At 42.7% G+C, this 19,035-nt stretch overlaps 1 protein-coding gene across 3 annotated transcripts in view; it reads left to right on the top strand.

The window, feature by feature from the left end:
* The window catches only part of LOC125285841 (POU domain, class 2, transcription factor 2), a 53,387-nt gene that overhangs the window by 22,241 nt on the left and 12,111 nt on the right, over positions 1 to 19,035 (top strand). For all 3 annotated transcript variants that reach the window (XM_048230484.1, XM_048230483.1, XM_048230485.1), the window contains exons 2-5: positions 11,393 to 11,458; positions 11,945 to 11,979; positions 12,907 to 12,963; positions 17,249 to 17,362. In XM_048230484.1, the coding sequence (XP_048086441.1) occupies positions 11,393 to 11,458; positions 11,945 to 11,979; positions 12,907 to 12,963; positions 17,249 to 17,362 (272 nt within the window). The remainder of the gene's footprint in view (positions 1 to 11,392; positions 11,459 to 11,944; positions 11,980 to 12,906; positions 12,964 to 17,248; positions 17,363 to 19,035) is intronic.

Genomic DNA, 19,035 nt, shown 5'->3' with positions numbered 1-19,035 from the left:
TTTCCCCATACCCTAACACACACACACACACACACACACACACACAAACACACACACAAATAAACACACACACACAAACACACATGAAACACACACACACAAACACACACACCTGCATTATTTTTATTATTTTTGATCAGGCACAAATTTAGCCAGCCTGCACCATGAGAGCACTGTGAATGAATATGGCCCTGAGCCTTCGAATTTGCCAATGCCACTGTTACCTCCCCTCCACGGCCTCAGTATAGAGCCTTGTTTTTTAGAGGACGCGCGAGCCGCAAGCCCTCAAATATCATTCTCTGTGCATGCACATGCACACACAATCACGCTCACATACACAAAAACACATACAGCTACACACTCACACACACTCACAAACAAAAAATGATGGGGGCCAAAAAGTGCACCCTGGGGATTCATGGGTGAAACACCTAGCCCAGGGGCAGGAACAGAGGGCAGGGGTGCCTTCATCCATTCATCTATCCATCCCTCACTCTCCCTCTCTCTTGCCTTATCCCTTTGGGGGTGGGGGGGCACCCATCTCTCTCATCCCTAAATCCTGAATCCTCTGATCCCTTTTGTCATTCTCTCCCTCTCTCTCCGCCTCTCTCTCTCTCTCTCTCTCTCTCTGTCTCTCTCTCTTACTCTTGGTTGGATTCGCCCGTCATCTTCCACTTCCAGATTATAACCCAAAGATGGGCTACCTGGTAAATACATAAGAGCTGCCTTACACACACACACACACACACACACACACACACACACAAACAAACTCAGTTTTGTGGACAAGTGCACACGGACACACACTAGCACACTCAAATATATAAAAACGGCCACACACTTTTTAAAAAAAAATAGCAGACTGTCTTTCCCACTCCCTTACTGTTCACACACACATACACACACACACACACACAATATTACACAGTGTTTTCTGAGCTTAGCTCTTCACTCTCTGTCAGGTCATGAGGCGTAAGTCTGATGCCGAGTCACAGAGCAAAAGTGTGAGGAATTGACAAAAGAAAAGAGAGAGCAGAACAGGAAAGGAGGAGAGGAAGCGCTGGAGGAGAGAGAGAGAGAGAGAGCAACAAACTTATGCATTCACTTATTCCCTTGCACTCAATTTGTTTCCATGACGCCCACGCCTTGCGCTAAAGCAAAGTCGGGTAAATAAAAATGCACTATTCACTGCCCCTCAAACTCTGGCAAAACACAGAGCCAAAGATTTGAGTCCCTGAGTGTGTAAAAAAAAAAAGAGAAAGAGAAAGGAAAGAGAAAGCAAGAGAGAAAGAGAAAGGAAAGAGAAAGCAAGAGAGAAAGAGAAAGGAAAGAGAAAGCAAGAGAGAAAGAGAAAGGAAAGAGGGGAAGGGGTGAAAAAGAGAGAAGGAGAAAAAGAAATAGAGGAGAGGTGAAAGAGAAAGAGGCAGCAAAAAGAGAGGCGGAGCAGGAGAGGAGGGGGGGGGGGGGTTGTAGGTGGATGCAGCAGCCGTTGCAAAAGTGCCTGCAATGTGCGGCAGTCTGTGAACCCCCTGTGAGGGGCCCCGATCGATACCAACTCGGAGCAATAAAGCTTTCTCCCCTGTCATCTCCACAGAATACAAAGCAGAGAGGGGGAGGGAGGGGGAAGGAGGGAGAGGGGGAGCAGAAGAGGGAGAGAGAGAGAGAGGGAGAGAGAGAGAGAGAGGGGTGAAAAGCTGTTCCGCTAGCCAGACCAATTTCCTAACCACCACCCACCCTCCCCCAATCCACACACTCTCTCTCTCTCTCTCTCTCTCTCTCTCCCCCACCTCCACCACCTACAGCCCATTTCCACAACCACCACCTTGCCTTCTCTCTCTCTCTTTCTCTCTTTACTTTTCTCTCCTTTTTCCTTTCCGTTTTCTCACTTTTTTCTCTTTTTCTGCTCGTCCAGTGTGTGTGTGTGTGCGGCCCCATGTCCCGTGTTTATATTATTGATAGTGTTTGAATAAATAAAGTCAATTATTCATCTTGGCGATCTTCAGGGGGATTGATAGCACAGGGTTGGGGAGGGGAGTGTTGGAAAGACAGAGAGAGAGAGAGAGAGAGAGAGGAGAAGGGATAAGGGAAGAAAAAAAAGGTAAGAGACAGACACTATGCCGGAAAAGCGGAGGTGCGACGGTGAAGGAAAAAAGGGAAAGAGGAAAAGTGAAGGAGTGAGAGAGAGAGGAGTGATGGAGGGGGGTGCAGAGAGGGAGGAAGAGGGGAAAAAAGGGAGAAAAATGGTGGTGGAGGTTTAAACAAGGGGGTGAGGAGAAAGGAGAAGCGATGAGGTGATGGCCTTAGAGGATGGGGGGAAGGGTAGGAGAGGAGAGGCATTACCCAGAGAGAGAGATGGATGCGCCGTAGAGGAGAGAGAGAGCGATGGGAGAGATAGAGAGAGAGAGAGGAGGGGTGGTGGGGCTCACCGGGGAAAAAAAGGGGGGAATATTTAACAGGACGGGAAGAGAGCGACGGGAGAGGGAAAGGGGTCAAATCAGTGTTCCCTTTAATTGAGAGCCAATTTAAGTCCGGTCCAATCGATAGACCTATATACCAGGCAATCTAGTGGCCACCATAACACATACATCACACCGTTTGGTTGCTTAGCAGGTGCTGTCATTGGCCGAGGCCGTCTCGGCTTTCTGATGGACTTTACTGACAGATGGCTATTTGCCCATGTCAGGATCCAGCCAGCCTTATTCACACAAGCCACAGCAAAGAGGCTACTCTTTTATTTCAGCACTTTTTAAAAAGAAAACTTGAGGACATTTTGGTTAGATATGTAAGAGGGGATTGTTCGTACTTACAGAGTGTGTTCACTCTCTCTCTCTCTCCCTCTCTCTATCTCTCTCTCTCTCTCTCTCCCTCCCTCCTTTCTCTCTCTTTCGTGTTCTCCCGTACCCCCTCCCTCTGTTCAGCCCCTTTATTAGAAGGCAGCTGTGTAAGTCTTTGTTGCCTTCCCTGTCTTCCACTCCTTTTATTCTATAATCACAATGCACTTCTTGCTCTTTCTCTTTCTCTCTCTTTTTCTCTCTCCATCTCCCTCTCTCTCTCTGTCTGTCTGTCTGTCTGTCTGTCTGTCTGTCTGTCTCTTTCTCTGTATCTTTTCTTACAACTACTCTTTCTTCATATCTTTTTTTCTCCCCGTGCCCAGGTTTCTCTCTTCTCCTGTATTTTGTGCCTCCATCCCCAGGCTCCCTCTCTTCTCATCCTCTCATCCCTCTTTCCCCCCTGACTCCCTCATCTGTCTTGGCACTGCACCCCAACTTTCTCTCTCTCTCTCGCTCATCCTCTCTATCTCTCTCTCTCTCTCTCTCTCTCTCTCTCTTATTCTCTCTCTCTTTCTTTGCACCTACTTCATACACAGAGGGGAAGAATGGAGGGGTGGATTTAGAGAGGAAGTGTGTTCCCCCCACCTCTGTCTTTCTTTCGTTTCTCTCTGTATCCCTCCTTCCCCTCCCTTGGGAGGGCAGTAATAATGGTGGAGGTGGGGGGGTGGAGGGAGGTGCCATTATTGTCTTGTCGGGAGTCAGAGCTATCGATCGGCCCAGAAATATGTGGTGCGGGAAAGAGCTACTGTATCGGATATAATAAACACTCTGGAGACGCATTCACACACACTTACACACACACACACACACACACAAACACACACACACACACACACACATGCATTACACAAATACACACAACAGCTCATATCAACACACAAATCCTCCAGAGGAGAAATCACAATCATATGAGCACAAGAACATGCCTCAGTACGCACACACACATATATATACGCACACACACACACACACACACACACACATACACACACACACACACACACTTGACACACACATTCATATATTGCAAGATAAATTACTCATACCTCTGAAATAAATGACAATCGCTCTCCCAACATTATTTGCCCATTTTGCATTATGTTTCCAGAAGGTTTTTGGAATCACAGCTGAATCCTCAGCTTTGTGAGCAATTATGGGATGTCGTTTTTCTCCCCTCCAAATATGTCGTTACACGTGTGCAGGTAACTGACACATATCTGAAATATTTTTTTTTCTCCTCAGTTTTTGGAGGCTGGAAACAAAACATCCAATTAGGTCTGACAGATGGGGAAAAACATACTATACTTTATCATTAACACACACACACATATATATCTACACACAAACACACACACACACACACTGATCTTTCAGCGCTGTTGCCTGGCAACGGGGCTAGGTGTCCTATTGGAGTGCAGTGCTGTCCAGTGATGTCATGACCGCTACTGACCAGCACTGCTGCACCCTGTTCTACAAGAACAGTGAAGGTGTTAGAGAGTGCCGAGCACAGAGAGAGAGAGCGAGAGAGGAAGAGAGAGAGGGCAAGATGGAGGGGCAGATGGTGGGATAGAGAGAAGGAGGGCTAGAGCGATAGATCATAAGGGGGCAGAGAATGGAGCGAGAGAGAGAGAGAGGGATGGAGTAAAAGGGGACAGAGAGAGGAGAAGTAAAACTAAGCGCTCTGCAGAGATACTAAAAGACATAGAGAAATCGAGAGACAGGGAAAGCAGGAGAGAGAGCAGGGGGAGGGGGGGTCCTTAGGCAGGTGTAAAAGCTGAGATGAAAACTCCATAACCTTTATGACGACCCACGCTCAGTTTCTTTCTCTTTCTTTACTTCAAACACAGCCTCGGCTGTGAAACAAATTAAAGTGTTAGAATCACACTGAAATTCCCCTTTGGCATCCACGTAGTGCGAGATCATTAGTGAAGATGAACATTTAACAATATTTGGTTGGAGTTTGTTGGTGTATGTGTGTGTGTGTGTGCGTGTGTGTGTGTGTACAGTATGTGTGTGTGATAAGTCCATCTAAACCCCTGCTAGGCATCTCAGTCCAACCAAGCCCAGTGGCAACTGGTTGGTGGGAAGGTCTGGTCAGCCAGCTTTGTCCGCAGTGTTGCACATGTCCACCTGTACAGGCTAGTAGGAAAAGTCACTGTGTTCTAATTTTAAACCAAGAGGTATGGCCGCCATTGTTTCACTCCATTGTGTTCAAATCAGGTCAACAGCTATGGTTCTGACACAAAAAACACACATACACACAAACCTGTAAAAGTTAGTAAAGGTGTGTAATGTATGATGGTGTCTTTTGTGAGCCTGGTAATTGTTATCATCGTAGTAAATTACTGACAGAAAGTCTGTCTCACCTTCATAAAAATGTGCAGAGCAGAGACAAATCTGTCTCTTGCTGAGAACACGTAGAGCTGTGATCAATATTTTTGTAGTGGGGCTCCTTGAACTTTTGTGTATGCTCCTCACTAATGTCAGCAAGTGTAGAGTTGTGCTTACAATATTATTGTGCAGCGTCACAGAATATGTATTTGTCCCTTAAAATAAAAAAGGAAAACAAAATCAATTTCTTACACTGGTCACCCTTAGTTTCACTTTGCAGCTTTTTTTGACAGTTGTGCTGCTGCTCAACTGTGTACTTCAAAAAAGTTGGCCACCATATTGCCAATGGATAACACCAACACAATGAGCAGGCTGTATGCTGGATGTAGGGACCCCCCTCTATTAGTAAGACCCCCAACGCTTCTTATTCAGGTTGGCCTCCCGTGCCCTCCCCCCCTCGGCCAAGGGCCCAGAGAGGGCTGCCAGACAAGACCCTCACTTGCCCCTCCATGGGGGTCAGAGAGGAGATTTGGGAGGGAGGGAGAGGGTAGTGTGTTGTGCAGTGGCGAGGCGTAGGGCTGATGACCCCTGACCTCAACACACGCCAGACCCGACCACCCCGGCAGACCCCCTCTTTCTGCACAGCTCGCAGACCCCACGCGCCGTCTGTCACTGGCCTCTGACAGGCGTTGCTGGGGCAGGACCCCTCACACACACACACACACACACACAAACCCCCATTCCTCCCTCCTCCTGTGGCTGGCTGGACGCCCTGGCAGTGACCTCTCTGTCAATGCCTGGCCAAGCCAGAGACAGATCCATCACAGCGGGGGGCGGGGGGCCGGAGGGTCCCCATTAAGTGAGAATAGGAAGGGCCCCTGGCTGGTGGTGTGGGGACCCCACCAACGCCCATTGACTGGACCTTTGGGTGCCATTTGGGCCGACCGGTGCCTTTTGACCGCTGTGAGAGAGTATGTTAGTGTGTGTGTGTGTGTGGACAGCTGTTTTTTTCAGTGTTTTCTGTGTATATTGACCTATAGGTGTATGAAGGACATTTCTGAATTCATTTTTTCCTTTACTGACTGAGTTTGAAAAATTCTATGAACTGTCTCCCTTGTAATGGCTAACATGTGCTGTGAGGAATTCAAGAGAATAGTGATTATTGTTCACTTTGGAGTAAAAAGAATTTTTCAATAAAATGCAATTATTTTTTTACCACTACATGTTCGTTTAATGTCTCAATTTCCAGAATATTCTTTGGAGATACACACACACACATGCACACACACATACACCCACTGACACACACACACAAACACACACACACACACTCACAAGGCCTTGAGCCGCTTGCAGTGAAGGGTCAGACAACTAAGCCAGTGCTGCCACCTTCTGGTCACACTAAATAACTGCAACCACCCCTGTGAAGTGCAATAGTGATTGAGAGAAATCAATGAAGAGAACACGATGGGAGGCAGACAGACACACAGAGAGAAGACAAGAGGGCTGAGATGAAGGCAGAGTGACAGAGGAGTGCTAATAGATGTGAGAAAGAGAGATTTTTTTCTTTTCTTTCGTGGCCGTGATCAGCACTTTCCAGCCACCCCAGCAGTTTCCAGTGGCAGCTCTCTCTCTCTCTCTCTCTCTCTTTCTCTGTCCGACTCATAGTCTTTTCCTCCTTAAGGCCCACTCTCTGAGGTCTGCCATTCAGAGCTGAGGCGGAGGCCCACGGGTCCCCTCTCACTCTTCAGCCTCCTCCCTCGTTCATCTTCCTCTCTGCTCCCTCCGTCACTTCCTCTCTGACAGGATGTGAGGAGGAGGGTGAGGGGGGTCAGGTTGAGAGAGAGGGTGTGTGTGTGAGAGAGAGAGAGAGAACGAGAAAGAGAGAGAGAGAGAGAGGGTGGGTGCTAAGCAAATGTGGGAGGAGAAGGTGGTTAGGAGAAAGTGACTGTATTTGTTTATCTCTCTCCCCGTTACATTTTTCTCTCTCTCTTTCTTTTTTGTTCTTGTGCCATCCCTCCACGCCATCACGTTTATAGGTTGAGGTTTTCCGAACTGAGGTTGTGAGAACCTGTCAAAATCGGCCGAGGTCACCATGTTTCACTACACCGAAGCAGGCAAATGAAACGTGTCTGTCGGGGCTTTCGAAACACTCTCTCTGTTCATCTAGTCCTCACACCTCTTTCAGTCACTGTCTGCGCTCCGGCTGTCAGGCAGCAGGTTTCGTCGTGGTAGTCCCCCCCACCCCCATTTTTTTAAAACTTACACAGAGAAGGAAAAAGCGACAAGATAGTTTTTTTTTTTAATTATTTATTTTTATGGTCATGCTCTAAAATGGCTGCTGCGTCTATGCATTCCAGTGTGTGGATCCCAGGTAAGGTTGTTTTGTCTCTTTCCCACTTTGCGGCAGTAACTCCTTAATAACCCCTCCTGGGGTGGGGCTTGGCGGGGGTTAATTAGCACAGATGTCGCTAACGGCCTCTGCTAATTAGACCACATCAAAATGAGCTGGGCTCAGGGCCCACATAGGAGGGAAATGTCAGGGCCCCTGTCCCTTGAGCTTCATGGGGTCTGTTTGCTGCTGATTGCTTTATGTACCCGGTAAACATATGACTGCTGATGGGCCTCTCTATTTACAAATGTACAAATTCTCTCTGTAAATATTTGTATGCATTTCTAATTGCCGGTGTGTAAGGGCTTATGTACACATTTCTGTGTGTGTGTGTGTGTGTGTGTTATATGTAGGTGGGGTGTTAAATACAATATAGTGAATTTCTGTACTTATTTATGTACAGTATATCTGAGTATGAACATGTCTGCATGCATGTGTGTGTATTTCTATATTTAATTATGCGCTTATTTGTGTGTGTGTGTGTGTGTGTGTGTGTGTGTGTGTGTGTGTGTGTGTGTGTGTGTGTGTGTGTGTGTGTGTGTGTGTGTGTGTGTGTGCAGTGTGTCCTTGTACGTCTATGCATGCTGTGTTTGGTGTTGGTGTGAGTGTGTGGTTGAAAATGACCTCACAGCAAAGGCCCATGGTCAAAACTGTTCAGTGTGCTTGAAGTGCTGTGTGCTGCATTAACTTTTTGCTGTGTGCGCATTCTCCCTCCCACTGTATACAAAGACATCACGTCAAGCTGGCGGGAATTAGAACTCTGATCAGAATGTGACATGTTTCAAACAGCATGAATTCAGAGAATGAAACATGGGCAAAAGTGTTTTGAAATGGGTCCTTTAGATGATATCCTGAAATATGCATCGCCTCTCTCAATTTCTTGGGTATATATGTGTGAGCTGGGCCATTATAATTTAGCATGTTAAATGCAAAGGATGAATGAAATAAAATAGTGTGTAACTGCAACTTCCAAATTCACTCAGTAAAATAATAATGTAATATTATTTTTCTTCATTGCAACATTAGATTAGATTCAAATGTATTGCCATTGAAAGACAACAAAAACATCACTATATATATTTTTTTATTTATCTGTAAATTAACCTAAATATATATTTTAGTAGTATCTTAAAGTTGCAAGCAAAAATAAAAGGAAATAAATCCAAAATAGATCAATACTTACAGTGCATCACAATGACTGTGAAAATAAAATAAAGCATGATAGTTGGAAGATATAATTGTTGATGTGGCTTACTCATAGGAATGCCTTTGTATTAGACAGCATGTGTATCTGAAGCAAACATATGTGTTTGCGTTCGTGTGTGTGTGTGTGTGTGTGTGTGTGTGTGTGTGTGTGTGTTTGCGTGCGTGTGTGTGTGGGAGGGTGTGTGTGTGTGTGTACAGCAGCCCACTGTCATGAATTTCCACCACCACATACAGTTCCAGTGCCTGCGTTGGTCCAACCTCAAGCTGTAAAGAAACCATCAGTAGAGCTGCCATTAGGATATCACTGCAGAGGGGACCATAACAGGAAATGTTAAAATGGTGACTCATAATCAGTGACGTTTGACCACTTTATTTTCTGAAATGATCTCTGGGTGATCCGTGATTATACAGATTTTGCTTTGAATTGCTTTGCATATAAGTAGCCTACTACAGACTATCTATATTTCTATTATTATACTGTATATTGTATCTGAAGAACAGTTCAGTTCAGTTTAGTTAGCTTGTGACAGAGTTTTGGTATTGTGCAATGCTCAAATAAATTGAATGTATTTTTGGTAGCCTATCCTACACATAGCATTCCAAGGCTGTAGTTCGTTTAACGTAGACACGTAGCCTAGAAATTAAAGGCTACTTTCAGACATTCTTTAACTGAAGTTTCGTGTTAAATTGTGGAGGCGACTTTTTTCGATACAAACAGCCATAAATAGATCTTGAAACGATAGTGTAAATTTCGTGGGAGGCTCAATCAATCTCGTTGATCCCACTTAGCGGTTGGGCTTGTCACGCGTCATAAATCCATTGGGCGACTTATCCATTTGGGGTAGGATTTTTGATAGTCTATAGGCTATTCGTGCTTATTTTAATGTTAATCATAAGGATGAATGAATCATAGGTCAAGTTACCTTTTATGAGATAATGTAGCCTACTCACCACCACCACTACTCACACCAACCTGAGCCAATCACCGCACATGTGTGCAACTGTGGCGAAAGTGAGAGGCACAGCACGTTCGGATAAACATTCCGGTGAGTCATGAGCCCTTCATCAAAGAGCGCGGTTTGAGATGACACGTCCAGTAGCCTAGGCTACAACTTAAACTCTCATGGAGGTACACCAAAGGTTTCAGACTGAAATTGATATAAGTAGGCCAATATTAGGCTAAAGTATTTTACCTAGGAGGATAGGGTAAATGGAGATAGGCTTACGCTTCTTTTCCTTTTAAACCGAGGGTTTTGGTGATATCTTTGTCTGCGTTGATATTAATCCTACAATAGTTAACCTAAAGCAGCCTGGTTTAAAATGTTAAATCCTCCCCTTGTGTTTGGGAACACAGAAGCGAACAAGTTAAAATGAAAAGACGTTTAGTTTAACAAAGACATATATTCCAGAAATATAATGTAGCCTAATATGTTGTGTTTGGGAACACAGAAGCGAACAAGTTAAAATGAAAAGACGTTTTACAAAGAAATATATTACAGAAATATATTTTGTTCTTGACGAAATAGTAGCCTAGTGAATGTGGCTGTAAAACCCAACGATGACCTTTAAATTAGGACACTTCACGACTACTAAGCTTACAACAAATCTAAATACAGCTTTGAAAATATGCTATTTTTGATGAATCTGGATTGAAATCAGTTTGTAATGTTAAACATCATCAGTAGCCATGATGCATAAAGTTGAGGCTGTTTTTGTGCGGAGATTTAAATACACTTGAATTAAACTATTATAGGCCTATTTATTATCTTCAAAATATTAAGTTCCCATTTAATGTTATGGTGATGCATATATTAGCTTAAAAATATTAAGATCCCAAAGTGATAGCAATATTATAAGACTTAATATTTTAACCAATGATAAATTATGATCTAAATTATATATTTTTTGAAATATATTTTTTTAGTGTAAATTATGATATTTGTTCATGACCCTGGTTTGAGTTCATGAGTAGATCTCGTGGGGGATGTGTGTGTGTGTGTGTGTGTGTGTGTGTGACAGAGAGAGAGAGAGTGTGAGTGAGCGTGCAAAGACATGTAAGGTGAAAGGTAAATTGGCGCTGGAGGAGGAGGAGGAGGAGGAGGAGTCATAGAGGTGTTGATGGAGAAAATGAGAAACAGGGATGATGGAAGACCCACAAAAGAAAGAGAGAGAGAAAGAATAAGATATACGATAGAAAAACAAAGTCAGTCACAATGGGGAGTCGGAAAGAGAGGGCCAACCCACCTCTGAGTAATATTCACCACCTCCGGTATGCGTGTGTGTGTGTGTGTGTGTGTGTGTGTGTGTGTGCATTCAAGGACTCATCATTGGACCCATGCGACTGAACAGTTATTGGCCATGATGGGTCTAAGGTCACACAGACTTGCTTAGTGTCCCCTGCCACACTCACTGTGAATGCAGAAAGGTGGTGAGCCTGAGGTCTAAACCCATGGAGGCTGAATGTAAGGGAGAGGGGGAGACTCACCTCAAAACTCAGGAGAGCTCACCCAGAGTTGACATGTATTGGTTACAGTTGTGGAGATGTATTCACATGCATTTTTCTCTCTCTCTCTCTCTCTCTCTCTCTCTCTCTCTCTCTCTCTGTCTCTGTCCCTTATCCTTTTCCCTGTAGATATCAGGATGTCTAAACCAGTTGACGACGAGAAGCCTGGGACCGACTTCCCAATTGAGAGTACAGGTAAACCTGAACTAATGAACGTTCTCTCTCTCTCTCCTTTTTTATGTGATTTGTATTCATATGTATTTCGATAATTTCACACTTAACTAATAGACACAAACATTTTTAAATGTACATATCTCACATTTGCATATGTTATTTCTAGGTACACCATAGTATTATATGTAGCAGTTCTTGAATTTCTGTGTTAATTTATCATGCTGTTTAAATGTTCTGTTAACAGTCCATTGGTGTGTTGCATTTAATTGATACAATGCTCTTTCTGTTACCATTTTGATTAGCTGGATAAGTATTTCCCTCGCTTTCTCTCATTCTGTTACTCATACAAACACACACACACACACACACACACACACACACACACACACACACACACACACACCAGTTAGTTTTGTGGTGTTTTAAAAATGCAGTGTGACATGTCCTTATATGTGTTAGTGTGTTAGTGGACACACCTGTACTTACATAATCTCCTCCTGCTCCTAGACTCTGACGGAAGCAGTCCAGAGGCGAGTGACCAGGTGAGTGGCCCATTTTAAATGTCGCTAAAAGGCCTTTATGCTTGTGATGATGATTAAGCTTACATGTCTCCAACTGAGTTTCATACAACTGATACTTCAACTGAGTAATTTTATGAGCGTGTGTCTTTCTTTTCTTTAATGGTAGAAACAGAACCCAGATTAAAAACCCAGTGTTAAACTTTTGGTTTGATGTAATTCAGCTGTGATATTTTTACTTTAAAACAACAAAGAAGTGCCACACAGACAGATTTATGTTAAAAATTGCAACGTGTTCTGGACATCAAACTAATTATTTGGCAGAGATCAGACCTGTTTATAACAGACACTTTTTCAAAAAAGTGTTATTTGCCATTTTAAATTGATTTATTACGAATTACATGTGCAGGGTTGTTATTTATTAATTTGAAATGTATATATAGTAGGCTATACTTTAATATATTAGCATAGACATCATAAATGAATACAGTTTGGTGCATTTTGACTGTATTTTCACTTTAAATTAGCCATAACTATTTAATAACTAACTAGCCATAACTATTTAATGGATGCAGTTCAGCTACACCAGTAACCAGCAAAGGCAAAATTAAACTCTGTTTTTGGAAAATTGTGGGGTTTTTTAATATATGCACCAAATGTTGAGGTCTCTATAAAATAATCTGCTCTATAAGATAATCTGCTCCAAGGCTGTGTTTTGTAGAAAGTCATTGATATCTTTAGTCCCGAGAAAAACCTTTTCAACCCGTGAGCACTATTTTTAGAGATATCTTTTGTATAGGGTTTTTGTTAAATGAAGATATTGTAATAAAAATTCTTTGTAAGCTTTCTTAAAACCAAATGAATTTCCTTGTTATGCTCAGTGACGTTAAGGCTCACCCTAGTCCAGTCTTTAAATGGTTACTGTACAGAAAGGTCATTGTCTCTTCACAGGCACGGTCAATGAAAACAAGCCCCTTCTGCCTGTCCCCAAACCTAAGCAACACCAAGGTAAGCCATGGCATATATTACACATGGATGTGTGTGTGTGTGTGTGTGTGTGTGTGTGTGTGTGTGTGTGTGTGTGCAAGTATGTGGGTTTTATTAGATAACAGAGTTTACATAAGTATTTAGTACATAAGTGTGTAGTACAAGTCTTTATTGCTGTGTTTTATTGCTGTGTATTTCATTTTCTGTTTTACAACCCCATTTCCAAAAAAGTTGAGCTGTTGTGTAGAACGTAAATGAAATCAGAATGTGATAATTTGCAAATCTCGTAAACCCATTTGAGTTGCAAAAAGGACATAGACAACATATCCAATGTTGAAACTGATAGATTTCAATATTTCATGAAAAATATACATTCATCCATTTTTTGATACCAGCAACACATCTCAAAAAAGTTGGGACAGTGGCAACAAAAGACTGCAAAAGGAACATTTCACAACACTGGCACCATGATTGGGTTTAAAAGAGCATCCCAGAGTTGTTGTATCTTTACAACAACAATGGCTAATTATGACCTATTCATTTGGACAACTTTATACAGCCCTATAAAGGCTAAAGTTACCTTTACACATGGATTTGTGTGAGTTTACATAAGTATTTAGTACATACGTGTGTACTACATAAGTCTTTATTGCTGTGTTTTATTGCTGTGTTTTATTGCTGTGTATTATATTTCCTGTTTTACAACCCCATTTCCAAAAAAGTTGAGCTGTTGTGTAGAACGTAAATAAAATCAGAATGTGACAGATCTTTACAACAACAACAGCTACTTACGACCTATTCATTTGGACAACTTTATACAGCCCTATAAAGGCTAAAGTTACCTTTAGTTTTGTTCCAATTTATTGTTGTGTATGGCTTTAAACATTGTGTGTGCTTTAACATCAGCCTCAGCATTATTCCAGCTGCGCTACAATTTTGCCTACCTTGTTGTTGGCCATTTGAAATAACTCCAAGCTTTGCTATGTTCCCTCCATTCTTTCGTTGTTTTCAAAAAACATTTTATATCCACGATGGCCTTGAAGTCTTGAGTTAGTGAATTAACTTAAATCAGCTTATTATGTGCTGTTAACCAGCAACCATAGATAATAAAAAAGAAAGCAGCAAGTAGCCATTGGCTACAATTTCTGTAGTTGCTGCGTCGATTCATTGTTATTCTCTCTCCTGCTCAAACAAAAGTTGTGTGTGCATTAAGTTGATAATAACGTGTTTACAATCTCTACTTTACAGAAAATATTGTAAATAGCCTACTGTCATGCAGTTAATGGGATACTGTGCAGAGTTAGAAAGTTAGAAAGTTAGGTCTTGAATTTCCCCATGGGGATCAATAAAGTATCTATCTATCTATCTATCTATCAATCCACTTGGTGTGAATACACACAGAGGAAATTGTTTCTTGTTGTTGAGTTGCCTGATGGTAAGGTACGGCCGTAGCTTACACCTGCAGGAGCACTTGCTTGGCCGCCTGTGCTGCAGAACACACACTTCGCTCCTCTCATCTATACGACGCAGTTGTTCCCATTTCTGCAAACCATACATAATTACAAAGAAAAATATTACCACACAAGGGTAATCAGTGTGGTGTCCATTAAGATGTGAAAAAATAGGCATAAATCTAGCGTACACATTTCCACGAATCACGGATGTGTTGATGACATAAATTAGGAAATATTAGAGGACTTAAGGAGACGTGATGTTGAACTGCATGCCGATGCCATATAACCCAAATGCCTCAGCAACAGCACGGGAGAGGAGAGCTTTTCTGACAGAAGAGCTGCATCGTCTAGCGAGGTAATGTTAGATTACATTGCAAAAATATCACCATGCATTCATAACCTTGTGATTCAGTGAGAGTGATCCCAAAACATCGGAACGTATGTCTTTACATTTTGTCAAGAAGAAAAATCAATAGCAAACTGTTCCCAACTGTCCTTAGAGCGCTGTGAACCGCTCCTGGCTGAGCCTGGCAAATCCGCCATCATAATAGCAATCATCTATGGAACAAGCGTGCCTGTTGTTAAAGGGAATGTGAGATGTCGCTCTGATTGGTTTATTGCACGTTATGCCCAAACCACACCCATGAGTAATGTAGCTACTTCAGACCACCCAATTTTAGATTTGCGTCGGGCGCAACAATATCTCAGAAGTAAAGATATTCATCACTCAGTGTAAACCTGTGTGGGCAAATAATATAATAATATACAAATAATCCAATAAAAAATAGGGTTTACATGATTTGCAAAGTCATATAATTCTGTTTTAAAATTACATTTTATACAGCATCACTGCATATGCAACTTTGCAATATACAGTAATGCAATGCAACTTTTTTATTTTTGGAACAAAACACCTGGGGCAATCTTACGTAAAATACAGGTAGAATAATACACTCCTGTACTGTACATACCAGATGACTTGTATCAATCTAGTTTGCATAAAGATCGTAATATGCAAATCCAGAAATATGCTGTCACCATAACACATGCCTCTCGTGAGGCACGTGAGTGCACATGAGACACACAGCCAGTTGGTAGAGTGGTGCTGCCTGGGGGCAAAACGTAGAAAATGTAAAAATACCACTCTGATAGGCTACTGTGAGGAGCAGAAGCAGGACAGCACAAGTACTTAAGACAGATTTGAAGAGAGAGACACAGAGAGACAAAAGACAAAAAGGGAGATTTCAAAAATAAAAAAAAAAGCAGAAAAAAGACTGAAGGCAAAAAACCTAAAAAAGCCAACGCTACAGTAGAAAGGGACTTAGATGATGTTAGCGTGTGAGAGAGAGAGGAGTGGAAGGAAGAACTCGAGCAAAGTGAAGATAGACGGGGACATGGAGCTGACAGATGCACGTGTCAGCGGAGTGGGCCAGTGGCTGGATTGCTTCTCTGACATCAGCACTGACCTCTCTCCTTTGGACCTTAGCCTGGTAAATACCACACTGCTGTGATTTGAGCACTTCAGCACTTTTGGCTGGAGCCCATGCACTCTGCCTTGTCTGTGCAGTACCGTGTAGTGCAGGTGAACTGGGAGATGTGTGCACTTGGCTTGATGTCCTGTTTTCAGTGTGTATGTGTGTGTGTGCTTGTATGCAGATAGTGTGTCTGTGTGTGTTTGTCCTGATTATAAATTGTGAATGGTCAAATTTTATTATTTTAAAATGTGCATAATATCTAGCGTGTAAATGAATGTTTGTTTTTTTTAGTATAACTGATGGATATTGCAAAGGAAATGTTCAACAAGCAACAATGCAAAATAGCATTTTATACGCAATGGGCCCGATCTTGCCGATCAGAATCGGCTGGTCAGGCACAAAGTTTATAGACATTAATTCCATAATTCCATTAAGTCCATATTCACCAATTGAATGGCATGATTATCAAATGCTGAGCGCTGGGCGCAAAAGGGTTGTTCTTATGTTTCTCAGTCATGTGTGTGTTTTGGGTGTAACATCCTTTAAACTAATGAGAATGACATCTGTCATTACCTTTAACAGCAAGCAATGTAACTTCAAACAGCGCATCTGTATTTTGATAATCAGTGGCACATTTGAAGGAATCTGCTTGCACGCAAGACCATATGTAACAGGGATTCCACTAAACCTTGCTTAACCTGTTTGTGACTATCAGAGTATAGCCTACATTCATCTGCACTCACCTATTATTTGAACTCATAGGCAAAGTAAAACTAACTTCACTGTGGTCTCACACTTGCCCCAATAATGTTCGAATGACTGAACAAAAATCTTAAGGATATTTATTCTGCAAAGGAGTTGCTGCTTACATCTTGTGACAGTGCATCATCAGCTGTGCTTTATACGTGCCTTTCGCAATAGACCAGGTTTTTCTTGGTCAGTGGTGTTATGATTTTTAGAGGGTGTAAGATGGTGATTTTTGGATCATGCGCCAGACCACACCTTATGTTGTTAATTGCCACACCTCTGGGCACAAGGGTTAATAAAAGTGGAGTGCATGGCAAAAAATTCCTAATAAAATTCCACTTTATTGAGTGTGAGATAAGAATAAGCCTTGCGTTGCGCTTTGCGCCACTTTGCACCGGGTGCACGATAGGGCCCAATGTTATTTTGTTATTTACAATTTATTGAAAATGAATGTTGATGTGTATCAGATGTTTTTAACATTTCTCTTTACTCTTCTCTCCTCTTCTTCTCTCCAATTATTCTTCGACCTCGCCTTCTCTGCTCTCTTCTCTTCTCATTCTACCGCTCCTCTCCCTTCATCTTCTCTCTTCATCCTCCTCCTCCTCTTCCTCTCCTTTCTCTGTCCTTTAGGCGAAAACAGAGGACGGGTCTGAGATGCACAGAGCCCAGGCCCCTGCCCCGACCCCCACGCAGTCCACCCTGCCCCACACTCAGCTCATGCTCGCGGGCAGCCAGCTGGCTGGGGTAGGCCTCCCTCTCCCTCTCTCACTCCTTCTCCATTCATCTGGCATCATCCACTCCATCTCCAACTGTGGCGAGCAGAGAGCAACTGCTCTTAACTGCAACGCCCCGCAATACTCAGAAACGAGCAAGACTAGAGTCTTTGATGGTTCTGTATCTGATGCAGTAGAGGAATTACCAAAGCTCTAATATGAAGTGTCTGGTGAAGGATTCTTTATTGAATGAAGTCATAGGTCTGCAGACAAACACAAGTGGGTGGAGATGTTCAGAACTGAGAGGGGGTGCATTTGCTTTTGCATTCAACCATACAGTATGTTGCAATATGTTCTTTTGTTGAAAACCCCAAATCAAAATAATTTGTATTATTTCCAATCATTTTCATAATTCCAACCAAACTGAAATAATGATAATGAATGAAGTACAGGATTCCAAAATGCTCAAGAATATTGAGAAATGTCATCTGTTCACCAGTTATTTGATAGGTTTGGAAATAATGTTCACTAGACAGTGTACACTGCACCTGTTGACAGACGGACACCCAGAAGAGGTGCCACATTTGCATATTAGCTTGGACCACACAAACACACTAGTGCAGCACGTGGATTCTCACAGGCTCCTCTCCACTTCTCTCCTCCCTTTCCTCTGTTCCCCTCTTTCCTATTCTCTTTTTCCCCTCGACTCTCCTCTACTTTTCTTTTCTCTTCCACTCTTCTCTTCTCTCCCCTTCTCTTTTTTCCTCTTTTCTCTTCTTCTGCCCTTTAACCCTCTTCTCTTCTTCCCCTCTTCTCCTCTCCTCTTCTCATCTCTCTTATCCTCTCCTCTTCTCTATTCCTCTTTTCACTTAGTTCTCATCCTTAAGTGTAAAGTGATGAGAGACAGAAATCTGAACCTCCATACATTCCGTAAATTCAGTACATCCAAATGTTAATTCACAGCCACATCAATTCAGGTTGAGGTTGATGTTGTAGTGGAGGGAGCCAACAAATGACATGAACCAGGTGCAGGTTCATCGCTCCCCACCATTCACCGCTTGGCTCTTTTAGTGGCCTGTCCATTAATTTCCTGTTGTGTGTGTCATAATTTTTTCTCGAGTGTTGGCTTTTATATGCTTTTCTCCCTCTTTGCAATGGCTACAGAGAGATGCGTGTCCTTGTGGACTAATGGGAATGAGGCCTATAAGCTTTTGTCGCGGCGCTTACTCTTGCCTTTGCACATCTTTTGCCACTGTTTTTCTTGGCTCTGGGTGAAATTGTTCTTATTCTTGTTTTTTCCCCCTTTTCTCCATCTCTCTCTTTTCCTTCTTTTTTGTCCTCTGTCTCTTGCTCTCTCTCCCTCTCTCTTTTTGCAAACTTTTTCACCTTTCCTCACTTTTGCTTCTGTTGCTTGCACATCTGCCATTCATACTGTTTCTTTTGTTTCTTTCCTTACTGGTCTTGGCATCTTATCTCTGCCCTATCCCTTTGGCCTCATCCTTACTGGTCTTGGCATCTTATCTCTGCCCTATCCCTTTGGCCTCATCCTTACTGGTCTTGGCATCTTATCTCTGCCCTATCCCTTTGGCCTCATCCTTACTGGTCTTGGCATCTTATCTCTGCCCTATCCCTTTGGCCTCATCCTTACTGGTCTTGGCATCTTATCTCTGCCCTATCCCTTTGGCCTCATCCTTTTTGATCTCT

This window comes from Alosa alosa, chromosome 20 (assembly GCF_017589495.1).
Source record: "Alosa alosa isolate M-15738 ecotype Scorff River chromosome 20, AALO_Geno_1.1, whole genome shotgun sequence".
Classification (NCBI taxonomy): Eukaryota; Metazoa; Chordata; class Actinopteri; order Clupeiformes; family Clupeidae; genus Alosa; species Alosa alosa.
This window is presented reverse-complemented; position numbering and strand designations above follow the sequence as displayed.